Source organism: Mauremys reevesii, linkage group 1 (assembly GCF_016161935.1).
Source record: "Mauremys reevesii isolate NIE-2019 linkage group 1, ASM1616193v1, whole genome shotgun sequence".
Classification (NCBI taxonomy): domain Eukaryota; kingdom Metazoa; phylum Chordata; order Testudines; family Geoemydidae; genus Mauremys; species Mauremys reevesii.
In genome coordinates this window covers 247978488-247992000 of record NC_052623.1, presented here as the reverse complement: position 1 = coordinate 247992000, position 13513 = coordinate 247978488, and the positions used below count along the sequence as shown (strand labels likewise).

General features: G+C 43.3%; 1 protein-coding gene across 6 annotated transcripts in view; it reads left to right on the top strand.

Moving 5' to 3' along the window:
- Positions 1–13513, top strand: part of CALD1 (caldesmon 1) — a 240348-nt gene that overhangs the window by 224286 nt on the left and 2549 nt on the right. For all 6 annotated transcript variants that reach the window (XM_039545565.1, XM_039545588.1, XM_039545591.1 and 3 more), the window contains 6 exons: positions 4863–4906; positions 4996–5074; positions 6889–7026; positions 8866–8961; positions 12158–12238; positions 12597–12630. In XM_039545565.1, the coding sequence (XP_039401499.1) occupies positions 4863–4906; positions 4996–5074; positions 6889–7026; positions 8866–8961; positions 12158–12238; positions 12597–12630 (472 nt within the window). The remainder of the gene's footprint in view (positions 1–4862; positions 4907–4995; positions 5075–6888; positions 7027–8865; positions 8962–12157; positions 12239–12596; positions 12631–13513) is intronic.

Genomic DNA, 13513 nt, shown 5'->3' with positions numbered 1-13513 from the left:
GGGTTGGATTCTTTTCTGTATGACAGTGAGGTGGAAAAATGCAAAGAGAATGCAGGCAGAATCCTCCTGGGCTCAGAGACAGTGGAGAGGCTGCTTGCTTTTCCTTCTGTTAGGGGTTGCTGTGACTACTTCAGGCCCTGGTGGGCCATCTTCCTCTTCCCCTTGGGGCTTCCTTTGAGGGCACAGGGTGCACAAAACAAGCTCTGCAGCTGGGGTCCTTCACAGTTTAGCTGGCACAAATGGGCTGCAGCAGAGAGGTGAACTGTCCTGCATGATGCTGCTTTGTTTTTCTTCCCTTCAAGCCCATTCCGGAGGGATATTGGGAAGAGCTGTAGAACTGTCCTTTCCCTTCCTAAAGCAAATGAAGAAGGCCAAAAGACTTGGAAAACAAAGTCTCCTCCGGGCAGTGAACCCCACCCCCGCAGTCTGAATCTTCAGTTGGGCAGGAAAACAAAACCAGTTTGGAGCTGAAATGAGAGGAACTCCAGCTCGCAGCCTGGGTGTGGGTGGGAGCAATGACAGAACTGTGGAGTCTTGGAAGTTCTCCAGCTCCTAGCTGAAGATCTCATGTGGGGGATAAGAGGATTCTGTGGCAGCCAGCTTTCTCTGAAAAGCCACTTTGACTGCAGAGCCAGGATGTGTGACCTTGCAGGACCTGATTTTTTTTTTTTAAAGACATATCTTTGCTTACCACACTATTGCTTATTTAGGCAATATCTAAGCAACAGAGCACTGACTGGGAGGAGTTAGATCCCACACAGCTCCTGACTTCGATGAGATAGCCTGCCCATAGATTTATTGGTATTGTAAGATTCAAGTTTAAAGAAAAATATTTTTAAAGAACCTCTCCTCTAAGCTTAGTCTCCCCCCCCCCCCACAATTATTTCCCTCTTAATATGAGAGGGAGAGCCTATGGCTTAAACTCATCACTCAAGTAAGTCACCTGAGTTACCCTGAGGATGCACAGGTGACTTCAGTAGAAAGCAAGATGGGTGCCTACTGGGGCCATGGTGTATGCTAGTGCTCAAAAAGTCTAAGGGCAGGCTCTTTTCTCCAGAGAGCCAGAACTAAAAGTGGAACTGAGTGGCTAGATTCCTGCAGCTGGGTACTGTACATTAGCTAATGCTATATGGGACACAATTTTTCTGACCCCCCCCCCCCCCCCCAAAAAAAAAAAACCTGTTACACTTTTTTAAAGTAACATTTCTATTATCAAGCCACCTCAGGTGATATGACAACATTTATTACACAGTTTAAGAGTCTACTAAATGGTTATTAAGATAATTAAATGCACATAAAACGGACAACCCATTCTTGGGAATATTTAGTTGATTTGTTCCTAAATGTTATATTAAATGTATGGGGTCAAATCCAGCATTAACCTATACCTCATACCATCCTGTTCATGTCCTGGAGTTGAATGGATGGCAGTGACTGCAGAATTTGTTTCATAGGCCTTAGGTTGCATCTCTAGCCTCATTTAATACATTCAGCAACTTCTTTGCACAACTGTGATAGAAAAACCTCATAGCCTCCAAGCCTGCTCATACAGGACAGCTTCAAGGAAAGGAAATGCATAAGCATGGTCACACCCTAGAAAAATCCTCATCCAGCTCACTTGAATCACGTATTGCCCTTTATCTGCCTGCGCAGCTCTCATTAACTAAGGTCCTGATCCTGCAAAACGCTACTTTAATTATATGAGTAGTCCCATGGTGCCTCACATCAGTCAAGTTAAGTGGGTGCAAAAGTATCAGATCAGGTCCCCAGTTGCTATATTGTTGGTCCATTACTAAGGCTGTAGGCCCCTAATACTGACATGGAGATTAATCTTAAATTTGAGACACAAGGCTGGGTTCTTCCCCATCTGGTAGTTTAGCTGGAGATTAGCATCTTTGATTTCTTGAAGCCCCTGCTTGCTTTTGTGATATGTTCTGGGTGGTGTTCCTCTTAACAAAACCAGGGTCAAAGCCATTTAAAAATCCCATACAGGCTTTTGTTTAGTGTTTGGTCTCAGATACAGGAAATGTTAGGAGAGTTTCTGCCATTCAGTTAACAATCTTGCTTTTTCCTATTTATTTTACAGATCTATTTTGTAATTTTGTTTAGTGTACGTGCCTAATATTCCTCCTCGTATGCATGTAGCTTGCTTAGTGTGTGCAATGGGTTGAGTAGCCTAGTCCTCTGCATGTTGCTATGTTCAGTTTGGTCTAAGTACATTGAAAGGTGCGTTGTTTTTTTTTCTGCATGTAACAATAATAAAAACTGTGGACTCTTGCTGAGCAGAGTTCCAAGGCAGATTCTCATGCAGGAGTGAGGAAACCTCATTAACAACCATTTTATTCTTCAGGCTGAAAAGGCCTTGTCTGTCCCGAGGGATCCCTACTAACTCTGCTCCTGTCCCCCTTGCCCTCTGCAGGAGTCTTGCTTGCCTCCCTCTCTTGAGCTGCACTCCCTGGTATCCTATCAAGTGCAGACAGAGCCCTCACATGTACTGAGTGTACAGTCACTTCCCACCTCTTTGCTACTCCTCCATTCAATGATTGTTTCACCCCTCTCCGCCAAATTCTTCACTCAGGCTGGCCAAGATGGGGCACAGTTGCAGCTGGGAAGCAGGACATACCAAGATTGGAGAACTAGGTAACTGCTTGAAGAGGTGTTCAGGGCTGCGGTGGATAGAATCCACTTTCTCCCCTTAGTGAGTACAGGGAAACTCTAGAAAACAGCCAGTCTAGCTGGGAAAACACCATTAAAATTGGTCCCTTTCCTGAGGAGTATCTCAGCTAGGGACTCAATGTCATCAGGTTTCTAAGCTAAAGAGTCTATAAACCACACATTAGCTAGCTGCTTTGGACCCTGCTCCTGCAAGCTGTTCTGCATGGACCATCCCCTTGCCTGCATGCAGGGGACCCACTGATGTTGCTGAGGGAGGGGGCTGTTGTGCAGAGCTTATGAGAAAATAGAGGCCTCAGTCTGCATAGTGTGTGGGTGTATATAACAATGTCCTTTAGAAGTGCTATTCAGAGCACACTTATCTAGAGCTGAATGCAATGAGAAAATACAGACCTCTTTCAATAATAGAATAGAACCATGTTCAAGATCTGTTCAGACCATATTTCCTTTATAGGAACTAAAAACTAAGCCCACATGACCTTAGTATTTATAAACATTTATCCTTTCAGCAGTTTCCCATAACCAAAAATGATTCCAAAATGGGATTCATTGCTGATGGGCAACACTTTAATCTTTTTCTTTATGCACTGTATAATGGTTGGAAAGAACCAATATGTTTAATATCACAGATCTATCTATTCCATTTTAACCACATTCTTTCCATGGCCTTGTCAATTGCCTTACTTTGGGGTCAAAACTCCTTTCCAAAGACAGCAGAGGAAAAATCCAAGGAACATGGACAGTCTTCTCCTGGCTGATGTGTTGCTGCCACTGTGTGGCTGGATAAAGAATCATCCATACAGTATGTCTAGTGGCAGAATAAAGCAGATCTCTCTCTTCAGGAATTTATTTGGATCTGAGACATGGGCAAGCAATACTCGTCCATCTTTTGAGATCAATTACTGGGAATTTGTGGAATTTCCAACTGTTTGAACTTAAGGCATGCTATGGGGTTAGAGATTTTTATACTGCTATGAGGATGGAGGATGCAGGGGAGAACCTAGAACCATTTAAGTAAACGGTCTTTAGTTGTCATTTCTTCTACTTTGAAGATGCAAGCGCTGCAGTAGTCGCTACTAATGACTTGGAAATAGTACATAGTAATATTGTGGATTTACCAGTAACCCAAATTCTGGGATAACTGAGGGTCAGCTATATCTTCTGTTTATGCAGTTGCTCCTGTATGGAGCTGCAGAGCTGACTACAGGGTAGGGCAGGGTCCAGTTGAGTACTGAGAGGGAGAAGTAAGAGGTGAAATTGTTGGAGCTGACTCCATTAACTACATCATCTCTGCCAGACCACCTCCAGCCCAGACTTCAGAGCAGACCTTGTCTTGTGTGACTTCATTAATCTTTGTGTAGAGGTGCAATCCCTCTGACCTGAAATTATTTGGAGTTTAGGATGTTTCCCCTGAGACCTCCATGGTTCACCTGTATTAGAGATAATGTTTGTACTTCACGGTCTAAGAGACACAGACAAGGCTTTCATCTCAGGGCCAAAAGACCAAACACACCAAGACCCTTGATCATAGCCTTTAACTTACACTTGATCTTAGCACTGAGGAGCCGAGAAGCGATACTACACTATTTCCCTGTACAGAGAATAGAAAAGAACTGTAGTATGAAAGACAACATTGCAGTTGGTAAATGTTGACTCAGTGGTGACCGTGCTGTCAGAAGCAAAGTATGCTTTGATCGATAATTTGAGTTAAAAAATCAATGTACTTGTCCTCATTAAAATGAATGGGATAGAGTTACACTGCTCAGCTCCAAACCTGGCCTACTCTTGAAAATGTGTTTAATTTGCCTCTTTCCCTGCTGCTTTTTGAGGAGTGGGTGAATCTGGCATATAATATGACTCTAATCTCCCAACCCCCTTAGTGACCTGTACATCCTCCCTTCCCTTCACTCCTGCTGCATTGGGGACTTACTCTTGTAAATGTATCATCTTGGGAAGCACTGAAGGACATGAAGGAGGTAAATGTATTATCCTGCATAATTCCCCCACACCTGCAAGTTTGTTTCATAACAGGGTTCTAAATGGTAAAATTCTGTGTTGCTGCAGTGATTTGAATTTGAAGCTGATTGTCTTCTGTTTGGAGCTGCGTGTCACTACAGGCCTTTAAACTTGTATTGGGCTGCAGGCTTTGCAGATAAATAGTTACACCACTTCTATCTTTCTATTTCTAGATAGAAGAACGAGCAGAGTTTTTGAACAAATCCGCTCAGAAGAGGTAAAGCAATAAACTGTGTAATAGACTAAATCAAAGTAGCAAAGTGTTTGGATTGTAGTAATCACTTCTGTTTTCTCCCCTTCAAACAGTGGTGCTAAACCCACTCACTCTGCAGCAATTGTCTCCAAGATTGACAGCAGACTTGAGCAATACACTAGTGCAATTGAGGTAAGTTATTACCAAATTTATATGAACCCAATTGGTGATGGTGGTTGGGTGGCAGGCCTTAATCAGTCCAGGTTGTAGTATCCAAGAAAAGCAGGGAGCTTCATCACAGAGCTGCTTCAGAACAAAGTGGTTCATACAAGATTTGAATAAACATTCATAGGTTTATCTGACTCAAATCTCAGAATTGTGACCTCTGTTGCCACTAAATATGCTGTCTTCTCTCTCTAAGGTTAGTGGCTGTTAACTTGTAGTACTTTTCAGATGAGTCTCAAACGGTGCTACTAACCTTTAATGAATTGAGCCTCAGCACCCCTGTGTGTTGGGTACCTACCTGTTTTCCTCAACAACCCATCTGTTAGATGAGGCAGAGAGGAATGACTTGTCCAAGGTGTCATAGCAGCTCTCCGGTAGAGTCAGGAACAGAACCCACATCTCTGAACTTCCAGCTGTGTAGTCTAACCATAAGACTGTGCTTCCCTCTTCATTGCTTGTAGCACGTCTTATTCATTAGGTCGGATGGTGGGCAGCACTACATAGGATGTAGTGAGCCTTGTCACGTGATAATGTTAAATCAGTCTTGCTTCTAGCACTGAGCTTAATGAGGATAAACAAAACAGTAGTTCCTAACTTACTCTCCCTCCTGAGTTTCCACCTAGAACTATATACCCAGTCCTTATTTCCCTTGTCCACTTGGCTGCTGTTAGTTTTAAAGAATCAGTACATATCTGTTTTACAAATCCACTGTGACCCTTTTGTCCTTATGTAAGACACGCTCTCCGAGCATGCAGACTTTGGTTCGACTCCTCAAAGTGTGAATGGGTGAGGGTGGGGCTGTGGCCCCATCCATCTGTAGCAGCTAGTGGAGCTCATCCCATGCAGCAGGGAGATCAGGCTGTGCCATTTCAATGGGATCACAGCCACTGCTGCACCCTGACACACTGGATTGGCTTGTCAACTAGTGTACATGGTGTTGCTCCACTGACTTCAATAGAGCTATGTTGATCTAGACCATCTGAGAGTCTGGTCCATAGTGCCTAGCTTGGACATAAAGCTTGGCCATTGCTCCACAAGGGAAAGGAAGTACTGCACAGCTTTCCACCAATGTTACTTGTGCTTTCCTGCCATAGTCTATCCCTTAACTTCTGGTGTTGGACTTCCCTTACAGTTAGAGACACAAGGCAACTACTTCAGCCTCTACCTGTCAAAACCCTCCACTCCCCCACACCCCTATTCTACCATACTTGCGAATGTTACCAACAAAGAGGGAATCTTGACTTCCATTTTGGTAACCCTGCAGAAGTCACACCTTGCCCAACAGTCGAGCATTTCTGCCTTTGTGATAAACCTCAGTTATAGGGTTAACCTGCCAGTACAAGACAGAGCAGGTTGGACACACTGGACAGTGTATCAGTCCTTTACAGCTGCCTTCTCGTTTATTTGTGCTGCGGCCAGAGGCAAATCTGCGGAAGGAAGGGGACAAATGGTTTCAAAGGGTTATAAGCTGTAAGCACTACTCTATAAACCTCTACACCATTGGCCACAGCTTGCCACAAACCTTGTAAATCCATATGTGCAAATTCTGCATGATTGATACACCAGATCATGAGGAGTGCACTGACTTGCACAACTGCACTTCAAACAAGTGAGGCTCTTTGCTAAGAGTCTATCTTGAAGTTCCATTGATGGATTATGCAAATTAATTCAGTTTTAAAAATACGTGTATCCAGTATTCGCCACTGATGCCCCAGAACTCTAAAACACATTCAGCACCAGGATCTTAGTTCTGAGCACTAACTAGCATCTGTCTATTGCAGGGCACAAAGACTGCAAAACCTGCTAAGCCAGCACCCTCTGACCTTCCAGTCCCAGCTGAGGGTGTCCGTAACATCAAAAGCATGTGGGAGAAAGGGAACGTTTTCTCATCACCCTCTGGGCCAGGGACACCAAATAAGGTACATATTCCTATTTTGCTGGTTTATATAGAAGTACACCAAGGATCTTTCCTTATATCATTACTTACATGAGTAAACCTTACTCCTGTGAGCGTCTTGTTGAAGTCAAAGACAGATGGTGCTCAGCATCTTGAACTGGATCCTCAAAGACCCTGCTACCCATATAGCCTACAGCAGTGGTCACCAACCAGTAAATCGTGATCGACTGGTCTATCATGGAGCCTCTGATCGTGGATCTCAGTCAGTCACTGAGACTGAGATCCACTGTCAGAGGTGCCATGATCGACCAGTTGATCATGATAGGGTTGCCAACCCTCCTGCAGCCAAACCAGGATATCGACCTTCTGCCCTGTCCCCACGCTGCTCCTGGAAGTGGCTGGCATGTCTGGCAGTGGCTCCCATTGGCTGGGACTGCAAGGAATGGGAGCTGTGGTAGCAGTGCCTGCAAGCAAGGGCAGGGCACAGAGCCACCTGCCCCTTCTCCCCCCTCCAGGAGCTGCTGCCAGATATCCTGGCCACTTCTGGGAGCAGCACGGGGATAGGGCAGGCAGGGAGCCTGCCTTAGCCCCACTGTTCTCCCACCCGGGAGCTGCCTGAGGTAAGCGGCGCCTGGCTGGAGCCAAACCCCTCCTGCACCCTGGTCCCAGAGCCTGAACCCCAAGCCCTAGTCCCTCCCAGAGTCCGCACCCTGCACCTCAACCTGCTGCCCGAGCCCTGAGCCCCCTCCTGGAGCCAGCACTGCACACCCCTCATGCACCTCAATCACCTGCCCCAGCCCTAAGCCCCCTCCTGCACCCAAACTCCCTCCCAGAGCCCCTATCCTGAGTCCCCTCCCGCACCCCAACCCCCTGTCCCAGCCCAGTGAAAGTGTGGGAGTGTGGGGGAGAGCAAGCGACGGAGAGAGGGGGGATAGAGTGAGTGAGGCAGGGTCTTGGGGAAGGGGTGGGGCAAGGGTGTTTGGGTTTGTGTAATTACTGTTTCTACATTTTCTTTGAAGTAGCTCCTGGGTTGCACTTAAATTCAAAAAGTGATCTGGTGCTTATAAAGGTTGGAAACCACTGGCCTACAGAATAACAGTAAGACTATTACAGTAGGACTAAGAGGGAAACTTATTGGGATAATAGGGTTAGTTAAGAGAGACTCACTGACGCATCATACTTCTGACATCTTACACAGCTGTAACTGGGGGGCTTAAGCCACGTACAAGAAAGTTCGGAGTTGTGATGTTTTTATTAAGTCAAATTCTACTAGTAAAGTTACTCAGCTTTTTTTAAAAGCATCACTGGAATATTTAAGGTTCATATCTTGTCTATAAGTTCATAGGCCAACATTTCCTTCTTACAAGTCAATGCGAGTCGAAAGCACTTCTGAAAATCAGGCTGTGTGTGAGACTAAATATGAATTTAAGCACTTAACTATATGCATCCACGTTTGAAAACTTTTGACCATATCTTTTAAGAAATTCTATTAACTATGGGTGATTTAGGCGTGACTTTTATTGCATTGTATTTCAAAATTCCAGGTTTTTTTTAAAAAACTGGATGAAATAATTTCCTAGTCATTCTTCTGTTTAGGCTACAGACCTTATTTTTTAGAATTTGGAGTGGGGGCAGAAGTAGCACTGGATGCTCAGGGATCGATGAAAGCTTTATGAATGCTATCCAGGGGGTCAGTCACATGATTACTCTGTTTGCCAGCTGAAGGCTGTATCTCAACCAGACATAGTCTCTAAGGGAAATTCTTATTAACCATGGGTTTTGCTTTTTTTTAAAGCCCCAAATCAGAGCCCTTAGGCATAAGTACTCTAAAAAAGCTGATTTGAAAATGACTGCTTTGCAGGAAACAGCTGGACTGAAGGTTGGGGTGTCCAGTCGTATCAACGAATGGTTAACTAAGACCCCAGACACCAACAAATCACCTGCTCCGAAACCTTCTGTAAGTAAAACTGCAATAACCGGCTTCTGAATGATGAGTTTGCATTTATGTCAGTGGGAGAGAGATAGGAAGTAAATATGGTAGGCCAGGAAGTAGATGGCTCCTTAGAAGGGATGGTGGTGCATTCTCTTTCCTCAGAGGCTTGACCTGATAGAAGCACTAAAGTTGAGAATTTATGGATGACATTGTTATCAGAACAGCTCTCACCATCAAGCTGGTGCATCCTTGGAAACTACATGGATGGATGCGCTAGAAAAATTGTGAGGGGTTATGTTACAGAGGAGAATGTTAACTTGGAGCTTCAGGTGTTGCACCATGAATCTGTAAACAAACAGTCATGACCTGTTGATGAAATATTTGATGGTTTGCCTCCAAGAGGACCTGGCAAACTATTGAAATGCTCAAACTGTCAGTGTCCTAAAGGTGCCTTGGTGTAAATGAGACTCAGTGGTAAATATACAAGTAGCACATCAGGCTGTTATATTTAAGCTGCACCTGTGGTGTTTGACTATATGCTGCCAGACCATATAGCTTTCGGCTAATCTAGAGGAGAGGAGCAGCAGAGCTGTAGAAAGCTTTCATGTCCCTGGATCTGCCCCCTTGCTCTCCCCCACCCCCAAATCAATGAAAGCTGCAAGTGTCTCCTTCTTGTTGCCACAGTAATCCTAATGTAGCAACTCCAGGAGCCGCTACTACATAGCTACAGACCGCTATCCCAAGTGTCTTTATTGCTCACCTCTTCTGTAAGAAGCACCTGGTCCAGACCACTGATGGCTGCCTTCACTCTAAGCTTCACAGAAATTTCTACTCAGTTGGGAACAAGGGCAGCAAACTACAAATGAAGGAAGAAGAAAAAACAAGTCCTTCAGCCACAGCCAAGTGAGGCAGGGGAAACAAGATAAGAGGGGTTTCGGGGAGGAAAGAACAGAAATAGACAATTCCAGTTCCTGCATTAGGAGATAATGACACGTATTGTAAGGCATGGCAGGGCTAAGGCCTCCATTGGATCATATTCAATGATTCCTCTTATTTTGGTACTTTATAAAAAGAGTCTGTTGTGCACATCGTGTAGTATGTTCAGTACAAGTCCAATTGCTTTCCACATCACGGCTAGCATAGCATGTGCTTCTGATTTACACCCCTGTTGCCTTCAGTATTGCTGCTTGGAGTTGAGTGGTTGCCCTTAAAAACTCAGTATTTGCTAATGGTTACATGGTAACTGAGTTTAGCAGTGTCTGAATAGAAAATAAATGGTGGTAGCTATTTAATGGTGACCATGGTAAATTGGCATAGAATCTGGTTCTTGTTTTTTGGGGTTGGTTTCTTTTCTCTAAGCTGGGCATTAATAAACAATGCAGAACTAACCACTCCTTTCCTCAACCACATCTCTCTCTCTCTCTCTCTCAGCGGATTGCTCTCTTTCCTTTCAATATCTCTGTTTGCGTGGACTTCTCTAGATGCCTTCCTTCCTTCTATCCTTTTTGGATTGGGGGGCTCTCTTTGGTAAACTGGTCAGGTAAATCATTTCAAAATTCCTTTAAGGTATGATATGAATGTAAACCCAAATCCCTTAATGCTATTAGAATAAGCCAAGGGGAAATCGAGACAGTCTCAATTCCCAAACCATCTTTTTCTCTCCCTCTTGCACACCAGGATCTGACTGTCTTTATTTCATCGCCTTAAATTCCTTCAAAATGAAGTTGAGAAGACTAGGCATGTGGAGACATGTGCCATCAGTATTTTTGCGCTGGTCTTTTGGAGATTGAAATATGCTCAGCTGTGATCATAGCCACTTGCTATGTTGTTCTTGCTTGGGTGCAAGTTTTAATGCATCCAACACTGTGCAAACCACACCCCAGAGAAGTCAGACTATAAACTGTTTGCTGCTGTTTAGTACCTGGGAGCTCTTCCTTCCTATTGCAGAGATCCTTGTGCACAGCAAGCATGTCTGCACTGGGGATGGCAAGAAGGATGCTGGGAACAATGTAGAACTTACACTTTTCACGAGGTGCTGAAGGTTTATTTTTCCCCGGTGGGTGTCTCTCTCACTGCCTGTTCTCCTGGCACTTCAACTCCATGCTATGGACTTAGAGGTTGTAGTTAGAATTCAAATGGACATAAAGAATGGTTTATGGTTAAGTGTTGGATCGCAAAATATTTACTTGAGAATGCAAAGGAGGAGCTGTTCTTCTGTTTGTGCACAGTGTCCTCTCTATTACTGGGTGAGACTACATAGTTTGTTTACATTTTAAAAAAAACCTCATTTGTCTAAAAAAATTATCTATACTTTTGCTAGAACACATGTTCCATGATGCACTGCAACTTGGGAGATGTGGGCCAGCCAAGGAGCTCATACCATGGGAGAGTAGGGGGGCATGAAATGTCCAAATTACAACTCCCATGAAGTACTGAGGCATCTTGGGCAGATTTATTGTAATGTTGAGCTTCTTCTAAATGGTAAAATGTTTTGATTCTGTGTAATCAATTGCAATATTTCAATTCAGCTCAAACCTACCTGAGACTTAATATTTCCCCCCAACAGAAAACTGAAACTTTTCACCAAAATTGAAATTTTCCAAGGAAAAAAATTTCACATACCAACCTTTACTCTGTCCTTTTGTATGAATATATTACAATAAGATCCATCTTAGCAGAATCATAAATTGACTTAGGTAGAATTTTGTATTACGGGGATACATATATTGGATGATCATGTAAAGTGTCATGTATCTTGTTAACTCGAGCACACAGCATTTTTCATCAAGTATTTCCCCTGTACTTGCTGTGTAAAAAGAAAAAAAAATACACATATTGGGGCTGAGCAGTGACCTCTTTTATTTTTTTTTTTAAGGTGTCACAGGAGATCAACTACTAGCTTATAATTGCTGGGTAACCAGTCCTCTGGTTTGGAAGTGGAAAAATACATATTTGCTTTTTACCACTTTCCACTTTCTTCTACCTTGTATAGTATTTTAACACAGAAGTAAAAAGCATATAAGTAACTTATGAGTAAAGATACTGCAAGTCAAGTTCTGCTTTCGGTTATTGTACATCTGTGAAAACACACTATGAATGGGGTAGGCATAATGTGTGGGTATTTCTGTGGGAAGTTACAATACAGCCTTTACTCCACTTAAATAAAACAAATCTGAACTAGGCTTTTATTTTTTCTATTCTTTGACTCCTCAAAAAATAGGATTTAAGACCAGGAGATGTATCCAATAAACGTAATCTCTGGGAGAAGCAGTCCAATGAAAAGGCAACCTCTCCTTCTAAGGTAATACTACTTCTATCCATTGTAGAGAGAACAAAGACACTGAGTGAGACTTTCAGAAGGCAAAGTGTCTAACTCTGATTAGCATTCAGTCAAAGTTGGGCATCTAATTGCCCTTTGTGCCTTTTGAAAGTCTCCCCCTTTTGTCTATAGTATCATAGAAAATTCATCCATTAATGTTCAGTGGGCTGAAAAAGGCCTATGTACCACACAGTTCAAAATAGGAACTAAGTATGTGGTGCATAGACCTTGTGTTGGCCCTTTCCACAGAGATGAATTTCTTTCCACTCTAATGTGGTTTTCCTACATACACCTTTCTTTACTGATCAATTTATTATGGATTTTTTTTTTTGCACTGCAGGTAACAGCTATGGGGAAAAAGTCAGAGACTAATGGTAAGTGTTGTGAGTAATTTGTACTGTACATTAAATGGAAGCATTTGCACATTTCATACAGATGTACCCAGCTTTTAAAATTATGCCACTAATGGTGGCACACAAGAAATAACTTTTTTGAAAGGGAAAGGAAGAATTAATTGCCCCAGATCATAATTTGACAAATATTTTTGGGTAATGAGCACAAATCTTCCTTTTGGGATGGCTGTTCTCTAGCCCTATTTGCAAAGCATTGTGTGAATAATACATCTAGTGTGTTTTCTGTAGCTGCAGAGATCCACTTGAACTGTTTGAGGCCCAAAGGATAAGACTGTCATTTTACTAACACTCCCAGGTGTCAAACATCTGGGAATAGTCCTTTCAAAATCTACAAATGGTTTTAATCAAAACTTTAAAAAAAAAAAAAACCCCAAAATGCTGAGTGAGGCTAGTGTTGCAATATTATTCCACTGGGAATGGAAACCCTGAGGCCTGATGAAAACAAATCCATAGGATGACTCTGAACAGTACCATCAGCCACGGGTGAAGTCTCATGACAAATCAACATGCAGTCACTCGTTGACTCTTAAATGTTGATCTCACGGGTTGCTGAGTGCCCTCCATGCCCCAGACTTGAATTGGAGTGGAGTTCAAATGCTCTCAGCCTCAGGCCATCTCTTGCTGCATCAGTGCCTAGGTACCTTCTCACAGCATAAACTATGTTTGGTATTTCCATTTTGACCCTATTTGAATCAAAATTTGAAATAACTTGTCTGAGAGCTATGCTGTGGCTGTGATGAAGGGAATTAGCAAAACCTCTGCTAGCTCTTCTGTACAGGTGATACTTGTATTCCAAAGCTCTCCAAGGAAAACCAGGTGGAGGAAATGAGCCTGTGTGGAAGAG